Genomic DNA, 19,162 nt, shown 5'->3' with positions numbered 1-19,162 from the left:
CCACTCCTGACTTTCCTTTTTTTTTTTTTTTTTTTTTTAGTTTCGTTTCGTTGTTTTTTTTTTCATACCTTACTCCTTTGATAAGAACTCTTCCATCCAGTGACACTGGCCCTTTGATTATTCCATGTCCAAGACACACTCCATCAATCTCTTGGCTCCAGGCATTTTCTCTGGCTATCCCAAATGCTTTAAATGCTCCCTCTTCTCTAGTCCAACTATATGAACTCCCTGGGCTCCCTTTAAGTTCCAACTAAAAATCCTGTTTATAGAGAACCTTTCCCAACCTCTCTTAATTCTAGTACCTTCCCTCTACTATTTCTTGTTATTCTGTATACATATATAACTTGCGTGTAATGGGCTTCCCCATTACATTTTAAGTTCCTTCAAGTCAGGGAATATCTTCTGCTTTTTTGTTGTTTGTTTCCCTGGTGCTGAGCACAGTGCCTAGTAGGCACTTAACATTTATGATTATTTCTTAATTAACAAAATAGCCTCTTCTGTTTCTTCCTTATTTTTTTTCCCACATGTTCTTCATTATCCTTCCCTGGCCACTTTCCCCATTCCCAGTTTCTGGGTTTCCTCACGTGAGTATATAGTATTATTTTTATATTTTAAAACTCTCTTTCTGTCTTAGAATCAATATTATGTATTGGTTCCAAGGTGAAGAAATGGTAAGGGCTAAGCAATGGGGGTTAAGTGACTTGCCCAAGGTCACATACTAGGAAGTATCTGAGTACAGAATTGTACCCTTCTGTCCCTAGCCCTGGCTCTCTCTCCACTGAGCCACCTCGCTGGCCCATTATAAATTCTTAATACACAGAATTTCCCAAAGGAAGATTGGTGGCATAGTGGATAAAGATCTCAATTTGATGTCAAGAGACTGGTGTTCAAATTCTGCCATAGTCACTCACTAGAAGGTCTGGACAAATCACTTAAACTTTCAGACAAATTTCCTCATTTGTAAAATGGAGATAATAATAGTACCTACCCTCACAGGACTGCTTTGAAGTTAATATATGTAAAGCAACCTTTAAAGCACTATATAAACATTAGGTGGTATTATTATTAACCTTCCTCACCATGCCCCTCCCCTCTCCTCTCAGTTCTTTTTCTCCTTCCAGCCATGATTTTCAACACTCCAAATCTCAAAAATACTTCTAAAGTCAAAAATGCTTCCTTCTAGAAATCCTTCCTTTTGATGTTTAAATGCTGGTCATTTCAGTATAAATATATGAGTTAATGGCTCCTTTGGGGGACATTTTCTCTAATAAACTTTCTGAGGATCTTTACTGCTATTCTTCATTCACTGTAGCTACATATTTTCTATGAAACTGAAATTGGTAGCTATATACAACAAGCAGTTTCCTTATTGCCCATACTTATTGTAAAGACTTTTTGATTGGATTTGTAAGTTACATTCTTATCAGGCTTTATTAGGTATACTTCATTCCTGACCAGGAGTCTGTCATCCCTATATTTTGGACCAGTGCTCCAAAAATGCTCAATCTCATTCTCAGACATCTTAATCAGCTTTTCAAAATCCTAAATAAGTTATAATCTTCTATATGCTTGCCCCTCAAGAAGTAACAGCAAAGAAAATACAACCTAGGCCCCAGTGGTCTTCAGTTTCTCGAACTGAACACTTCATAATCTTGGTGGTGTTTTTTAGGTTCCTTCTGGAAGTATCATGTGTGACCCAATGAATTACAAGAATGGGTAAAAGTCATCTTTTTTCTTTCTTTTTTAATTGACTAAAATGAATTTTTTAAAATAAATTTTTATTGATAACTTTTAAATCACAAATCTTGGAAGGCTCTCTGTTAGTCTTAGATATATATACCCCATGAAGGCAAGAAACCAAACTAGAGAGGACAGTAGAAGGTTCTGTTATGTGGTAGGTGCATCTCCAGCCTGACAGATACCTAAAGCCTAGAAATCTAGGATTCTATCTTAAAGACAAAATAAGTTCTAAAACTTCCTCTATTTTTACCTTAATTCTCTGTTTTCTCCTTTAATTCCTTTTATTTGAAAAATCAGTGTTTTCTATGGCTAATTTTTTTTTAATCCTTATCTTCTGTCTTAGAATCAATACGGTATTATAGGTTCCAAAGCAGAAAAGTCATGAGGGCTAGGCAATGGGATTTAATGACTCACCCAGGGTCACACATAGCTGGGAAGCATCTGAGGCTTAGATTTGAGCCTAGGACAAATCCTGTCTCTGAGCCTGGGTCTCAATCCACTGAACCATTCATTCTAGCTGCCTCCTATATGGCTAATTTTTTAAATGGTTTAATTTTGTGTTAATATGAATTTTAAAAGCAATTATTAAGCACTTATGAGTTGAGCACTAGGGTTACAAATACCAAAGAAAAGATAGTTCCTGCCCTCGAGGAGCTTAACGTTTTCATATGTGAGACTATACTTTGAGGAGAGATGGCCAGGGAGGGGTCACTTTGGCCCGGAAAGTTAGAATGGTCAGTAGTGCCCTGGAGAAGTAGGATGACACAACCCTTCTAGGAACAAGGGCAGAGTTGATTTGATTATGGTTCCAGAATTAGAGAGTGGGGAAGGAACGAGGCAGAAAAAATGGCTGAGGAGGGACTAAAGGACGACTGGAGCCTGCTTGATATATGCTTATTGCCTATATTATATATACATACATATTTATGTCATAGATACATATATATATATATTTAATATAAGCTATTATCTGTAATATAAATGGTTTTATGTATGTAGACAGCTAAGTAGTGCAGTCAATAAGAGTCCTGGGCTTGGAGTGAGGAAGATCTGAGTTCAAACCCTGAAAGGTTGAGGTGATTTACCCAGGATTGCCCATCTAGAATAAAACAAAGACAGAACTTGAACCCAGCTCTGCTTCAGCCACCACACAATCTATTACATATAGATGATGTAAAATGGTGCAAAGACGTACGGAGGCCCCTTTATAGCCTCCACTAAAGTCTCTCCTGCTCTTCTTCATCACGGTAGACAAGGGACCCTGGGCTTCGGAAGCACAAGGCTTAATGAGCCCCATAGTGGGAAGACCAGCCTAGGTAAACTCAGAAGCTCCAGGTTGGCGACAGGGAGAGATGAGGATGAAATTAAACATTTTTGAAGTTTTAATACATGTTGGTCAATCAATAAGCACTGATTAAGCTTCTACTATGGACCCGAGTTAGGTGACGACAGTTAGGTGGCACAGTGGATAAAGTCAGCAAGACTCCTCTTCATGAGTTCAAATCTACCCTCAGACACTTACTAGCTGTGTGACCCTGGGCAAGTCACTTAACCCTGCTGTTTGCTTCAGTTCCCTCTCTGTCAAATGAGCTGGAGAAAGAAACGGCAAACCACTGCAGTATCTTTGCCAAGAAACCCCAAATGAGGTCACGACTGAAAACAACAATGTGGACCAAGTCCTGGGGATACAGAGAAAGTTAAAATGCAATCCTTGTCCCATAGATGGAAGGCGATCTAAAAGAGAATTCCCTGGTAGCTGGGGAGACCAGAAAAGGCTTCCTGCAGAAGGTGGGAGTCAAGCTGAGACCTGAATGGAGCCAAGGAAAATCAGAGATGAGGAGGGAGGCCATGCCAGGCAGGAGGGACAGCCAGGGCAAAGGCCCAGGGATGGGAGACGACGTGTTGTGTGTAAGGAATAGTAAGTGGGTCGCTGTACTTGGATCATAGTGTGTGAAGGGAGAGTAAAGCCTAAGAAGTGACAGGTAGGAAGGGGCCAGGTTAGGAAAGCCTTTAAAATGTCACCAAGGGGACTCTATGTCGGATCTTGGGAGGGAGTAAGGGACCAGTGGAACTTAGGGATTATGTGTGTTTAAGACCTGGGCAGACTCATGTTAGGAAAATCCCTTTTGCTGCTGAGCAAAGGATAGTTTGGAGAAAGAAAAGATAAGAGGGAAGACTGATTAGGCAGCTATTATTGCATCATCTACCTCTCACAGCTATGAATAAGAGATGTATTCTTAACCAAACGAGGGCCAGAGTCTATTGCAAAAGATAAAATAGATAACCTTGACTACATGAAACCAAAAAACTTCATCACAGACAAAATTAATAAGGGGAATGGTTGAGCAGGAAAAAAAATGTTGTACCAAATTTCTCTGAGAAGGATTTAGCACTAAGATAAACATAAACAACACATCCATGCACACGACCAACAGCCATTCCCCAACAGTGGTCACAGGGCATTCTTAAAAGAAGAATCGAGAAGAATTCATAACTAAATAAAAGAATGCTCCAATTCATTAATAAGAGAAATGCAAATCTAAACAACTCAAGTTTCACTTCATACTCTGCAAACTGGCAAAGGCAAGAAAAGATGGCGAAAGTCAGTGTCAGAGGGGTTGTGGAAAAAGAAGCTCTCTGCTTCACTCCTGCTGGAGTTATGAGTCAGGACAACCGTTTTGGAAAAGCAATTTGGAATTATGCAATTAAAGTGACTAAAATGTCCATTCCTTTTGACTCAAGAGCTTCTATTACTGGGCTTTTATCCCAAGGAGAGAGCTTAAGAAGAAAATCTCCATAAATACAAAAATATTTATAGTGGCAATTTTTGTGATAGCAAAGATTCGGAAACAAAGAAGATGCCCATCAATTGGGAAATGGCTAAACAAATCATGATACACGAGCATAATTGAATATTTAGTAAGAAATGATGCATATGATGAATACTGAGAAGCATGGGAAAATCTATGTGAATTGGTACAGAGGAAAGTAAGCAATCCACAAAACAATATATAAACAATAAATACAATGATGTATAGAGAACGAATTCCCTTTCTCTCTTTCCCTTCCTCCCATTCTTTTTCTTTTTTAAACCCTTACTTTCTGTCCTAGAAGCAACTCTAGGACAGAAGGGCAAGAGCTAGGTAAAGGGAATTAAAATGACTTGCCCAGGGTCATATGGGTATAAAGTATTTAAGACCAGATTTGAACCCAGTCCTCCTGACTTCAGGTGTCAAGCTCTATTCAATGAACCACCCAGTTGTCCCCCTCGCTCCTTTCTTTCTTTCTCTTCCTTCAATTCTTTTTCTCTTTTTCTTTCCTTCCTTTCCCTGAGATCCCTAATAACCAAATAACCACATATAGATTCACACAGGCATTCTTCCTCTTCTGCTTCTATTAATTCAAGTCTCCAATATAGGAAGAAAAGGAAAGGGAATAACCCAAAATAACTTAGTTGCTCTTTTTTAGTTTCTGACCTACTCTGGAAAGAGACCAGGTCAGGGAAGCAGACAAAAAAAAACAAAGCCTAAAAATAAAATGTTTAGATTTCCCATGGCTGGCCTAAATTTAATATCTTAGAGCTATGGAAGACCAGGCTAAAGGCCTCCAAAAATCTAGACTCAAAGACTGTGGCTTTATAGTTTAGATTATACTCAACATAACAACAATAAACTGGATCAGTGATTCATCTGATTCATCAGCTGAGATAATATTTCTGTTGCTGTTTGTGGCCAGAAATTCCTCAGTGTGCCAGGGCCTGGGCTGGCTCAGCTTGGCACTACTCTGTATGTTTACTGGCACAGGCTTTCCCCATGCATAAGGAAAGTAGATGAGACTGTGGAGGTCATCTACATTTACCTTCAGAGGTCAGAATGCAAATGAAAGCATAGGATTTTCAATTGTTTATCTGGGTTTAGGTTTTATAAGATTACTCACTTATAAAAATGAGCAATATGGAAATAGGTTTTGCTTGATAATACATGTATAATCCAGATCGAATTGCCTGCCAGCATGAAGATGGGTAAAGGGAGGGAGATAAGTTTGATCATAATTGGTAAATAAATATATAATGCAAAAGAGGAAAAAAATAAATTTACCTTCCAAGGTGGCTATGTGGCTCAGCGGATAGAGTCAGCCCTAGAGATGGGAGGTCCTGGGTTCAAATCAGGCCTCAGACACTTCCTAGCGGGGTGATCCTGGGCCAGTCACTTAACCCCCATTGCCCACCCTTACCACTCTTATGCCTTGGAACCCAATATTTAGTATCAATTCTTAGACAGATGGTAAGGAAAGATTTGAAAAAAAATAAATTAACCTCAGTCACTGCTGAAATCTCTTCTTTTGCATCTCTTCAAGATACCTTTTCTAGCTTCTTTCAAGGCTGGGCTCAGTCCTACTGACCAGAGGAGGTCTTTCCTAATCCTCTTCAGTGTTCGTTCCCTCTCTTTTCTTTTTTCCCTCTTTCCTTTCTGAAATGACTCTGTACATATTTTATTTAGCTGTGCAAAGCTCGGATCCGCCACCCCAGCTGACCCCACAGTTACCCCCACACTCGCCTCCTGCTAAGGTAAACTCTGCAGGGGCAGTTTGGGCCTGTGCATTTCCCAGGGTCCGAGGGATGTGCCCAAGATGACGCAGCCCTGAGCTCCAGAGCGCCCCCTTTCCCGGGGGCTGCACTGGCTCGGGGTCACCCGGCTAATCATCTCTGCCAGAAGCCTTCCCGCCACGGGACTTCCATAAGCAGGTCTTTCTGTTTCCACTCGCATCCGCCCTCCACACCGTCCTTTACTCTGCAGCCGGCGTTTCCCCTTGCGGAGACCCGGCCCTCTCCCCCCATTCCTGGCCGTGCCAAGCTAAGGCCTGCAGCTGCCGCAGAGGCTGGGAGGGCCCGAGTGGGCTGGCCTTCCGTGGGCTCTGGCCTTCCGTGGGCTCCGGCCTTCCGTGGGCTCCGGCCTTCCGTGGGCTCCGGCCTTCCTTGCTAAAGCCTTGTTCATGCCCCTTCCTTAAAGGCAAACTCAAGGCCTTTCCCCTGCAGAGGTGCCCTCAGAGCCCCGGGCACGCTCGAGGGCACGCTCTGGGCCAGAACCAAAGTGGGCAGCCCTTCTGGCCCCCAGCAGGGGGTCTGTCCCCAGGCAGCCTCCTGCAGCCTCCTGCAGCCTCGCTCCTGGGGCGGCCACACCCAGGACAAGCATGCGGGTGAGTCAGGCGGGAAGGCGGGACCTGGGCAGCGGCTCCCACCCCATCTGCTCCCGGGGAGCGCCCCGGCCCCACGGCGGGAGAAGCCACAAGCCTTACTTTTCCTGTTGTGCAAGGCCGTCGGTGTTCTGGGTCCGGAGCTCTTCCAGGGCCTTCTTCCCTTCCCTGACCTTCTCCAGTAGGCTCTGTTGTTCCTAGGCAGGGCCAGAGGGAGGCAAAGTTGGGGTGATGGGAAGGCATCTGCTCCCTGTTGGTCCCAGGCCCCGGGCCAGCTGCCAGACAGCAGCAAGCAGGCCGAGCTAGTTTCATGGGGCGCATTATGGTGAAATCAACAAGCCTTCCCACCCTCCCAGGACGGTGACGGTGACGGGGCTCAGCAACCTCCCAGCCTCGCCCTCCTGCCCTCCGGGAAAGCCCAGCCCGAACAAATCCAGCCCACATTCAGCTGCCAGCATCGAATGCCAGCGTCCAGCCTCCAAGCCCACGAGGGAGAGAGTGCACAGGCCGGATATAAAGAGGTTTCCTCAGCAAAAGGGGAGACACTAACATGAGAAATGAGAAAGAACTTCCCGACCTTTACCTATGGAAAGAAACCAGGAAGGATCTACCAGGGGAGGCTGTAGCATCGCCATCTCTGGAGACCTTCAGAAAAGAAGATAGCTGGGGAGGATGGGTGGCTCAGTGGATAAAAAGCCGAGCCTGGAGTCAGGAGGTCCTGAGTTCAAATCTGGCCTCAGCCACTTCCCAGCTGTGTGACCCTGGGCAAGTCCCTTGACCTCCATGGCCGACCCTGACCACTCTTCTGCCTTGGAGCCAATACTTAGTACTGATTCTAAGACAGGAGGGAAAGGTTTTAAACAAAAAGAAAAGAAAAGAAAGAAAGTAGCTCTTTCTTGGGTGAACAGGATAGTAGATGTCCCCTAAGGCAAGGGAAGGACGAGAGTCACATCTTGAGGTGCCTCCTAGCCTAGAAGGTCTGAAATCCAAAAGAAGCCAATAGTCACCTTTTCCATCCCCAACATGCACCTCTGAAGCTCTAGAATTTCCGCGTCTCTCTGCTCCAAGTTGTTCTCGGCTTTCTGCAGGGCAGAATTACTCTTCTCAGCTTCTCTCTGGTATCGGCTAAGTGTGGCCTAAAAGACGGAACGGTCACTTGATAACTGGGAAGACTCCAGCCCACACACGTGTGCGGGGGCGGCTGCAAACAGCACTCACGTCCCATTCGGTATAAATGCCCACTTCTGTCCAAACGGCGGTCCTGAGTGCCAGAGGCACGAAGACGAAACACACCCGTTATCTTCGGGAGATACATCAGGGTCAGAAGCCAACAGAATTTCAGAAAGGAGAGAGCAGGTAGGGACAGAGGACAAGGAGGCCGTGTGTGTGCGTGTGTGTGTGCGTGTGCGTGTGTGTGTGTGCGTGTGCGCACGTGTGGTGTAATGGGTCTGCAGAGGTGGGGGGGGGCTGGGTGCGGCAGAGCCTTAACCCCCGCGTGGAGGAGCTTTTATTTAAATGTCAGCGGGAGACACCCACCCTCAGCTTAGACGCCTTTCAGAGACGTTCATCTGGTGTGGAAGATGGACAGAAAAGAGGACGAGAACGGAAGCAGGGAGACCAAGAGGCCATTAGGACCTGCGCTCGGTCCCTTACAGTGAGAGGAGAAAGAAGGAAAGAGAAGAGAAAGACCCGATAATCAGGCCCTACCCGAAGGGCCAAAGACAGCACGTTGGTGATGGACTGGAGTTACTGGGAAGATGGGGTAAAAGTCAACGGAAAAAGCAAATCCTGAAACGAGGAATTGCACGGCAGTTGTTGGAAGGAGGACAGGCTAAAGGAGCTATAATAGTCTTTTTTCTACCCATTTCAAGATAACCCCAGAGGGCTACAGCTGAGCTCAACCAATCAACAAGCATTTATTGTATGCCATTGAATGCCTTTGTATGCCAGACACTGTTCTAGGCACTGGGATTAGATACAAAGACAAAAATGAAATAATTCTTGTGCTGGAGAAGCTCACTTTTTATCAGGATCCCTAAATGCAAACTTTTAGGATTCTCCTCCCCAAGGCATACCATCTCCCCAGCACCTCTCCACAATATCTAACACATTAAAAGACTAAGCCAAGGGGGCAATGAGGTGTGAGAGCCAGGGCTAGAGACCGGAGGGTCCTGGGTTCAAATCTGGCCTCAGACACTTCTTAGTTGTGTGACCCTGGGTAAGTCACTTAACCCCAATTGCCTAGCCCTTACTGCTCTTCTGCCTTGGAACTAATACAGTGTTGATTCTAAGAGAAGGTAAGGCTTAAAAAAAATAATAAAGTTTAAAGATAAAATATAGATAGTAGCCTTGCTAATTAATTAGTTAAGACCTATTTTTCAGCTATACAAACACAGTGGGGGCTCTTAAAAGGCCACAAATGCTCACAGTGCTGGACTTGCTTCCAGGGTAAACAAAATAAAGAGCTCTCTTTCTGTTTCAAAGGTAGATAACTCAGGCTAGGATCCCCCGAGTGTCTCACACAAAAGGAATCCACATGTGCAAGAGAAGTTGTCCTGGGACACCAAGATCACTCCCAACAAACCCCAATGAGCCTCATGCACCTCCAATGGTGGCCGCAGTGCTCCAGGTCCCGAATGGATTTAGGGGCATGCTTGGCACACCAAGCTGGACTATACCTACTGAGTGAGGAGTTTTTTTCAAAATGTCTTTTTTCATAAGGGAGACCAGTTTAGTGACTAGACCTAGAACCACCTTTGAGACTCACTACCTACATGAACAGCTTTCAACAAATTATTTTCTCTTCTCTGCTGCCCCTTTCTCTCCTCTTAGCACCATTCCTACACCATGCATAAATTATACAGTACTTTTCTGGTTCTTTTTCAATGTCCAAAACAGCACATGGAAAGACTGAATTATACCAGAAGAATTTCCTTTATATTGGACGAGTGAGTGGGGAAACAATATGGAAAGTTGTTTCTTTCTTTCCTTTTTTCTCTCTCTTTTCTTTTTCTTTAAACCCTTAACTTCTATCTTACAAGTATTGGTTCCAAGGCAGAAGAGTGGTAAGGACTAAACAACTGGGATAAGTGACTTGTCCAGGGTCATTCAGATAGGAAGTATCTGAGGTCAACTTTGAACCCAGGTCCTCCTGACTCCAGGCCTTCTCTATCCATTGAGTCACCTAAGTGCCACATATTTCTTTTTAAAGGAAAAGGAAAATCAGTATTTTAGAATGGATCGGGACTGGAAAACTCATTTATTTAACCACACTCATCCATTTTAAAGATAAGAAAACTGAAGTCCAGGGATATGAAGTGACTTGCCTTAAGACCACTGATAGGCAGCAGTCAGGCCTAGAAACTGGACATCTTGCTTCCTAGCTCCTCAGTTCCTTCTACTCGACCATGATTCTGTTCAAAATGATCCAGTCTAATATGCTTTGCATGACAATACATGCATAACCCCCCAAAAAAGGATTGAGAAGACAGAATAAAATAAAAATAAATAAAATGATCCAGGCTGGGTTGGGTACGCCGCTGAAGGACCTGGCCAGAAGCAGGGAAAGTAGAATAACAGGCAGGCCGAGCTCCTCCCTAGGTCAGGTTCAGGGAGGGAAAGAGAGGCTTGATATCCAGGCAATTTCTTTTTGCCCTGTTACCTTGCCTATTTGTGGATGAATGAGGCAGGATTCAAACTCTGGAGTTCTTGGCTCAAAATCCAGAATTCTATAAACTGTGCCACTTGAGCTGATTCCACCCTAGTGTGATTTTAAGGAAGGCTAATACACAGATCTCCAGCATCAATGGTGAACAAATGCCTTTGGATTTTCCTGGTGACCCAGAACCTTGACTCCACCAATGCATGCCCTTCCCACTCCTTCTCTGAACCAGAAACATAAACCAAGAACGTCTATTTGTTAGGAAAAGGTCAGGAGGATCGTTCAAATGAGGACGAGTGAGACAACCCTCAAATAACCGTGACATCCAAACAGGATTCTCTTGTCTTCTTATTTCTGGAGGGAAAACAAGCCTGGCCTGGTTTTCTCAGTCACGAAGACCCTCTTACCAACCTTATTTAATCTTACGGTCTTCCATGGGCTGTGTTCCAGCTAAACAGCCTTCTGTGCTATTCCTCATTATGGGCCACTCCAATCCCTGCCTTTGGGCTTTTGTGCACAGCTATCCCTCATGCCTGGTCTGCTCTCCCTCCTCATCTCTACCTACTGAAATCCTCAGGCTCCTACAAGTCTCAGTTCAGGTGCAAAGTCTTTCCTGATACCACTACTATTACTACTAGTACTGAGGCTACACTCCACCACCACCACCACCACCATCACCACTGCTACTAAGGTTACTACCACTATTTCTACCACTACTATCATCAATAAAAAATCTATATAAAATCTATAAAATGGGGTGTTATTATTATCCCCATTTTAGAGACAGAGAAACTGAAGCTGAAAGAGCTTTTTTTTTTTTTAAACCCTTGTACTTCGGTGTATTGTCTCATAGGTGGAAGATTGGTAAGGGTGGGCAATGGGGGTCAAGTGACTTGCCCAGGGTCACACAGCTGGGAAGTGGCTAAGGCCGGGTTTGAACCTAGGAGCTCCTGTCTCTAGGCCTGACTCTCACTCCACCGAGCTACCCAGCTGCCCCTGAAAGAGCTTATATTTACCCAAGGTCATATGGTTCTCTTAATTGTTTTGCCTTTCTTCGAATCCCCAGCACTTCAAATAGAAAACGGCACATAGCGATGCTTAAATGTTTACTGAGTCAGCATTCAAACTCTGGTCTTCTTGATTCAAAGTCCAGAGTTCTGTAAACTCTGCCACTTAAAGCTGTCTCCACTCTACTCTGGTGCTGGTGTTCTTCTCATACCCCAGGCAAACTATTTAGTATTTATATGTGTACTCTTTGTACACCTCTAGTGGAAATATGAGCTCTGAGGGCAAGGATCCTTTTGTTTTTTGTCTTTGAATCCCTGTTACCTTGCATGGTGCCTGGTACATAGTAGGGGCTTAATCCATGCTTGCAGAATTGAACTGAATGGTGTTGACAAGGTTAAGGTTAGAGATCTAATAATCCCAGTGAAGGCCTGGTGGCTTCCCACACAAAGAAAAGAAATCTCTCCATTCCAAGGACTCACTTCACTCTCAATCCTGGTAGTTGCCATTAGCCACAAAGGGGACTCACGATCCATTCCTATCACTGAAAATGTCACTGAAAGGAAACATTCTATTGTTGGTGTATAAATAGCACTCAGGGACCGAGTTATTCTGTCAACACTGAGTCTGCGAAAGAAACAGCCAGCTGCTGACTAATGGAGCTGCTGAGCATTTTCACTCAAGCCAATTTTATGACACCCAAGGGAGGTGGGTCAACCTCGAGAAATACTGCTGTGGTAGAGGCTCTCCCAGGCTAAATTGACTAAGTTGTTCTCTTTCTTTGAAAAATTCTACAACTTCTCCTGGTCAGCAGTAGCAGGCAGGGCTTAACAGTCCCTCCTGGGGAAAGAAATCCATCCAGCCTCAGCCTCCTCTTCTTCCTACGTTGGGCTCAGAGGAGCTAGTTAATAACCATCATCATTCTTCATACACAATCAACTCTTGGTTATCTGCTTGGAATTACAGACAGCAAATTTTGAGCCCCAGGCTCCATCCCTTCTCCACCCTTAGGAGACTATTGGAGACAGAAGAGACCCTAGAGATGATCTAATTCTATCCCATTCTCTCCCTCTGGGTTGTCTTTTCCATTTTAAGATAGTGTAAGCAGGGGCAGCTAGGTGGCTCAGTGGATTGAGAGCCAGGTCTAGAAATGGGAGGACTGTTCAAATATGACCTCAGATACTTATTTGACCCTGAGCAAGTCATTTACCCCCAATTGCCTGGTCTTACTGCTCTTGTAATTTTAAAGGTAAGGGTTTGCTCTTGTAATTTTAAAGGTAAGGGTTTTTTTTAATTAAAAATGTTTTTAAAAGATAGTATATATGCAAAATCTGGCTAGTGCCATTTTAAAAAATCTCTCTATTTGGAATGAAGTCACAAATAAAACTTTATATTCATCTTTGGTCAGTCCAGGAAAAAAATCATTTTAGAGACAAGAAGACTAAGAGAAAAACCAACTCCTTAATAGTTCCCTTATTCTTCATAAAAACTGGAACTTCTGTCAAAGTAGAATCCAATAAGCATGAGGTTCATCATGGAGGACAATGCCAACTACCACATGAGCAGGAATGGGCAGTGCCTACCCTGTTGTTCCCAACTTTCTTTTTTTTTTTTAAACCTTTATCTCCCTTCTTAGAATCAGTGCATTGGTTTGAGGGCAGAAAAATGGTAAAGGCTAGGTAATGGGGGAGTTAAATGGCTTGCCTAGGGTCACACAGGTAAGAAATATCTGAGGTCCCTGTTCCCCATTTTCTGGCCATCTTCTCAACAGCCTTGCCAGACTCTTACCCTCTGTCCTGACATTATGTTGTAGCCATGATCAAATTACCTCTGTTACTGTTCCTGGAAGGAACAAGTCAGCCTTCTTTCTTATGGCCCTACTCACCATCTTGGTAATTTAATAGGTACTTTATTATCCCCATTTTATAGATGAGGAAACGGAGGCTGAGAAAGATAAATTACTTACCTAGAGTCACACAGCTAGTAAGTGTCTGAGACAGGATTTTAATTCAGGTCTGCTTTGACTCCAAATCCAGCTCTCAATCAACTATACCACCCGGTAAATGTTTTTTCATTCATTCATTCAATGAGAACACCCATGGCTCAATTTTTAGATCCTTGGCTGGTATACTGGTTTACCTCTTCAGGAGAGGACAGAGCCTAGTTGTGTCAGGGTACCCAGAAGATAGATGGCCTTATTGGCTGGCTTTAAGGGTTTCTTTTAGAGGTCAGCAAGAGACCTAGACCTAAAGCCTAGTCCTTAGACCTGGGAAAATGGAACCTGGCAACCTTATCTGTAGTCCAGGCCCAATACCAAGCGAGTTAGTTTGTGCATAGGGACTGCACACTAATTTTAATATTAGTCTAAGTCAGTGGTTCCCAAACTTTTTTGGCCTACCGCCCTCTTTCCAGAAAAAAATATTACTTATCCCCCTGGAAATTAATTTTAAAAAATTTTAATAGCAATTAATAGGAAAGATAAATGCACCTGTGGCCATCGACGCCCTCCTGGATCGCTGCTGTACCCACCAGGGGGCGGTGGCACCCACTTTGGGAATCACTGATCTAAGTCAAATGTGTTTGGAAAGAAAAGTCTGCTAAAATGTATAATGTATGCCTGTGTCAAAGAGAAACGACCCAGTATTTGGGATGATCCCTTATCACTGCTCCCCCACTTCGATAGAGCACAGGCTCAATGCATGACTACCAAATTGGCACCAAGGTCCTTGGAGAAACAAAGACCTACCTAAGGAGAGAAAAAAACCGTCCTAGTAAATCTAGGTTCAGACACTCACTAGCTACGTGACCCTGTCACTAAATCTCTTTTTGTCTAATCCACTAGAGAAAGAAAAGGCAGACTACTCCAGCATCTTCGCTAAGAACAACCCCATCATGGGGTCATGAGGAATCAGACACAACTGAAACTACTCAACATCATCTACCTGTCCGTCTCAATGATTTACTCAAAGTACTCTACTATGGACACTGGGAACACAAATCAGACCCTGCCTTCAAGAAGTTTACATTCTGCTGGGGTGGGGGGGGAACTTGGTACACATAATATTCATACAGAAAGTATATATAAGACAATTTCATCAGAAAAAAACAATAACGCAGCTGGAGGGAGTCATGAAAATTCTCACACAGGAGGACGTGGCACCTTAGCTATGCTCTGAATGCACTCGTTCCATGATTTTTGGACTCAACCACCATTGCGCTGAGGAAGGAGTGAGTGCATTCCAGACAGGCCAGGACCATCTGTGCAAACTCCTGGAGGAGGTGGAGAGAAGGATGTATTCAGAGGAAACAAGGAACAAGGCAGTCTGACTAGAGAACAGACAAAGGGAGGTCATGGGAAATGAGACTGGTAAGATGGTGGTGGGGTGGGCAGCTGTGGAATTCTCACCTCAAAAAGTACCTTGTCAGATTGATGCCGTCTCTCCGCCTCCTGCAATCTAGCCAGCAGGTCTTGGACGGTTTCCTTCAAACTCTCAGGATCTTGATTTTGATAATTTTGTGCCTGGAACCGAGCACTGAGGTTAGGGCAAGGGAGGCCCAAAAGTTAACACAACTGTGTGAGGACACTCAGGGAAACAAAGACCCACTGGCCAGCCTGCCCTACAAAGGAAATCCACCCCAATAAAAGGACTGGCTGGAGACACCAACTATACATACAAAAAGCCCAACTCCCTTTCAAGCCTCAAATGAACCTAATCTACCTCCAGGTTGCCCTTTCATCCCAGGTATCCTCAGCTTAGATGCAAACTTGACACAGTAATAAACTGTCCCTGCCAAAGGATTTCTTATGAAACATCTTTTTCATGAGGGAGGCAACAGCACAGGGATGAGAGCTGGACCTGGAATCAGGAAGTCCTGGGTTCAGATCTTGCCTCTGACCATTTACCAGCTGTATGACTAAGTCACTGAAATTCCTAAAGCTTAGTTTCAAGGAAAATGAAGATAATGTCTGTTGATAGCAATATCTTCCCACTTTACATGGATGGTGTGAAGCTCAAATGAAATAATACATATAAAGTACTTGGCAAACTTTCAGGTATTCTAAAAGTTATTATGTTCTTGGCTAAAATGGAAATATGTTTTGCATGACTTCACCTATATAATGGGTTCCATATACCCTTTCTCAGTGGAGGGGGGCGGGGCTAGAGAGAAGATTTGGAACTCAAATTTTAAAAATGAATGTTAAAAATATTTTTAAAAATTCAAAATACATGGATCTTTCTTTCTTTTTTAAATAACCCTGACCTTCTGTTATAGTATTCACTTCTAAGATGAACAGGGACTGGGCAATCAGGGTTAAGTGACTTGCCCAAGAGTCACATAGCTAGGAAGTATCTGAGGCCAGATTGGAACCCAGGACCTCCCAACTCTAGGCCTGGTGCTCTATCCATTATGCAACCTAGCGGCATGCCACTGATTTTCCAAACTAAAAGTTACTATGATATTCATGTAGAGGTCTTGTTCTACCCCACCTCTACTACTACACCAATCAAACTGCTCTTTCCTTGAGGGCAGGGGCCAAATGACTCCCTCATCAAGGTGGAGGATGCTCTCTCTGCGATGACTTTGCTTACTCTGCTCCCTTAGGGCAGGGTCAGTTCTCCTGTTAGACTAGAATATCCCTAGAGCACCATGTTCTAAACCTTTTTCATCCCCTGTCGACAGCTAGTTAGTTGAAGAGTGCTGGTGCCCGACATATGAAGCAGGAGAGGTTCCCCCTCCTTCCCACTCCCCCATCAAGGGTTAATGCTTAGCTTGAGCTTAACCACACCCAGCCGTGGGTTGGTGGTTAGAGCTGAGCTGGCACATAAGATCATGAGCCCAAACTATGCTGTCCCACTGCCAGGGTCTCTATCCTGAGCCTCTGTGGGACTACGAAGTGTGGGTCTACCTTCTCAAACACTCAGCTGGAAGAAGAAAAAAGGCTCTAGTCTTTGATCCTCAGAGTCAAGGCTCTCTGAGCCTCAGTTTCCCCATCTACAAAACAGAGGGAAGGAACACCAGCCCCTCCCTGTCTCAAAGGGCTGCCACAAAGATAAGTGAGATAGCATCTGGCAGAGCTTTGAGCTTTGGAGAAGGGGCTAGATAAATAATAAAAGGTATCATTATAAATGGTTACCCCAACCTGGCTGTCAAATGCACAGATGAGGAGAAGGTGGGGGAAGGAGATGAAGAAAGAGATTCCAAAAAGCCCATCTGGAGGCATTTTGGCCTGAGCACCAGGTATAGAGTCCAAAAGACCCAAGTTCAAATCCTGCCTCAGACATTTACTAGTTGTGTGATCCATAGCCAGAAACTTAACCTCTGTGTGCCTCATTTTCTTCCACTGTAAAATGGGAATAATAAAAGTACACACCCACCTCCCCCAGGGTAGAAGATCAAATCAAATCAGATAAGATCTGTAAAATCTGTTTAGCCTGGCCCATAGTAGGCCTTTCCCCACCTATTGAAAGGGGGTGAAGAGACTCACAGCATCTTCAAATTGGACATCAACAGGGCCATCTGGCTCATTCCCCCAGCCTCTACCAAGTGCTGCTTCCTGGAGTGACCCAGTCAGAAGAGAATGTCTTTAAAACTCTACAAAGGAAAGCTCTCCAAGCTCCCTACGTGCCCACGGCACCAGCAAGGAAGGAAGCAGTGTCTGGGTTCATGAGGGAGCTTCCCTTTGTTGTTACCTACCAAGGTCTCAGAGGGGGTCTTGTACAGGGCAGTGGAAGTCTGCCTGAAGCCATTTGGCTTTTCCAATAGCACCTGTCCAAAGGAAAAAAGGGAAATCAGCAGGCTGGCACAGTCCTCAACAAGGACCAGCTTTCTCAGAAACATCATTGCCCTCCCTCTGAGCCTTCAAATGTCTTGCTACACTTTCTAGAAGCGGGGAGAGAGGGAGGGACTGCAAACAGAGCAGGATGACCTAATTGCTTACTGGTAGGTTAGAAAAACAAGCAGCAAAAACCTTCCCAGCTTGGAAACTATGAATCGGCCCCAGTCCCTCCAACTCACAGAATGCAAGCATCTGCCCGGAGCTGACACTCGGACTTTCCTGCCCCTGAAAGCCCAAGAGAAGCTGCACATCCCAAGAGGAGGCGAAGGTGGAAAGAGGCACTTGTCACCTGTGGCCCACCGCTCGGCATCCCCTTTGCTCAGCTTTGGGAGCTTCTGACAGGGGGCAGGGGCGAAGTTTACGAGTTAGAAGCTCTGAAAGGCATCTGCCTGCTGGTGAGTTCTCTGTGGCCAAGTCTCGGGCTCAGGCTAGCTTCTTCCTCCCTCCCTGCAAAGCACCCGACCACTTGCTGCCCCTCAACAGCCACGTATGTGCTCTAAACAAAATGTGATCAGGAGAACATGTTCCATTTATGTTAGAACATATACACATCCGTGTAACATACACAACACACACACACACACACACACACACACACACACACACACACACACACAGACATTTTCTTCTTTGGATTGGATGCACATTATGGATTTAATTAAACAACAAACAAGCATTAAGCATGTACCAGGAAAACTGTCATAGTCCCGGCCCTCGAGGAGCTAACATTCTATAATCTGCATTTTAGATAGAGATATAGAGCTACAAATCAAACACATACTTTACATGTGTATGTGTTTGCATATATAGTCTATAACCCGGATTATATGTATTATATGTGTGCTTATACAGCCTATAATCTTGTCCTACATAATATAATGCATCTATTTGCCTGTAGCCTACAATCCGTATCATATGATACATATAATGTGTCTGAACATATATTCTTCAGCATATGATGTATGAGGCCCATTACATATGTGTGCATAGCCTATAATCTCTATCATACATGATGCATGTTATATGTGTTTGAATGTGTACCTACAATCTGTATCAGGTGTGTTCCCATATATAGTCTACAACCCTGTCTTGCACGGTTCATATTTCTGTATTGCGTATGACATGTATCATCTGTATTGTACAGAACATGTATTCTATCTGCACACGTGTTCTACAGTCTGTTTGCACACATGTATGACAGGCACATGTAGGTCATGTCCCCCCTCGACAAGAATGGTTTTAGCCTCATCGGCTCCTTTTGGGCGGTTTTGATGATGTCTCCCATTTATGGGGGTCGATGAGATCTGCTGGAAGCGCTAAGCTGAAAGGAGGCGAACTGGCCAGCTGTCAAGCCAAGCCTTCCCTTTGCCAAACGTCAGTTTTCTCCTCTCTGAAAGGCGGAGGTTGGAGTAGGGACACTCTAAGTTCCTTCCAAGCTCGGAAATGCCATGATTTTAATCGCTCCAGCTTCCTAGTGGCTGGACCCCGCTGCTGGAGTTGGCTCCCAAAGGGGGTTCAATGGATACAGGACCCACGATGTTACAATAGCCAAGAGTGCGGGGTGGTGGACAGAGGCATTGCTCTCGGACACTTACTAGCTGCATGACCTTAGGCAAGTCACTTAGCCACTGTTTGCCTCTGTTTCCTCATCAGTTAAATGGGGATCACAATAGCACCTACTTCCCAGTTGTTTCAAGGATTCAATGAGATCACTGTAAAGCGCT

The 19,162-nt window shown here is 44.4% G+C and overlaps 1 protein-coding gene across 2 annotated transcripts in view; it reads right to left on the bottom strand.

Annotated features, from left to right (window-relative positions):
• TUFT1 (tuftelin 1) overlaps positions 1 to 19,162 on the bottom strand; it is a 44,889-nt gene that overhangs the window by 10,691 nt on the left and 15,036 nt on the right. For both annotated transcript variants that reach the window (XM_044672692.1, XM_044672693.1), the window contains 4 exons: positions 17,297 to 17,368; positions 15,006 to 15,119; positions 7,941 to 8,069; positions 7,036 to 7,130 (listed from right to left, as the gene is read on the bottom strand). In XM_044672692.1, coding sequence (XP_044528627.1) covers positions 7,036 to 7,130; positions 7,941 to 8,069; positions 15,006 to 15,119; positions 17,297 to 17,368 — 410 coding nt within the window. The remainder of the gene's footprint in view (positions 1 to 7,035; positions 7,131 to 7,940; positions 8,070 to 15,005; positions 15,120 to 17,296; positions 17,369 to 19,162) is intronic.

This window comes from Gracilinanus agilis, chromosome 4 (genome assembly GCF_016433145.1).
Source record: "Gracilinanus agilis isolate LMUSP501 chromosome 4, AgileGrace, whole genome shotgun sequence".
In the NCBI taxonomy this organism is placed as follows: Eukaryota; Metazoa; Chordata; class Mammalia; order Didelphimorphia; family Didelphidae; genus Gracilinanus; species Gracilinanus agilis.
Note: the sequence above shows the minus strand (reverse complement) of the source record. Positions and strands in the feature narration are given on the sequence as shown.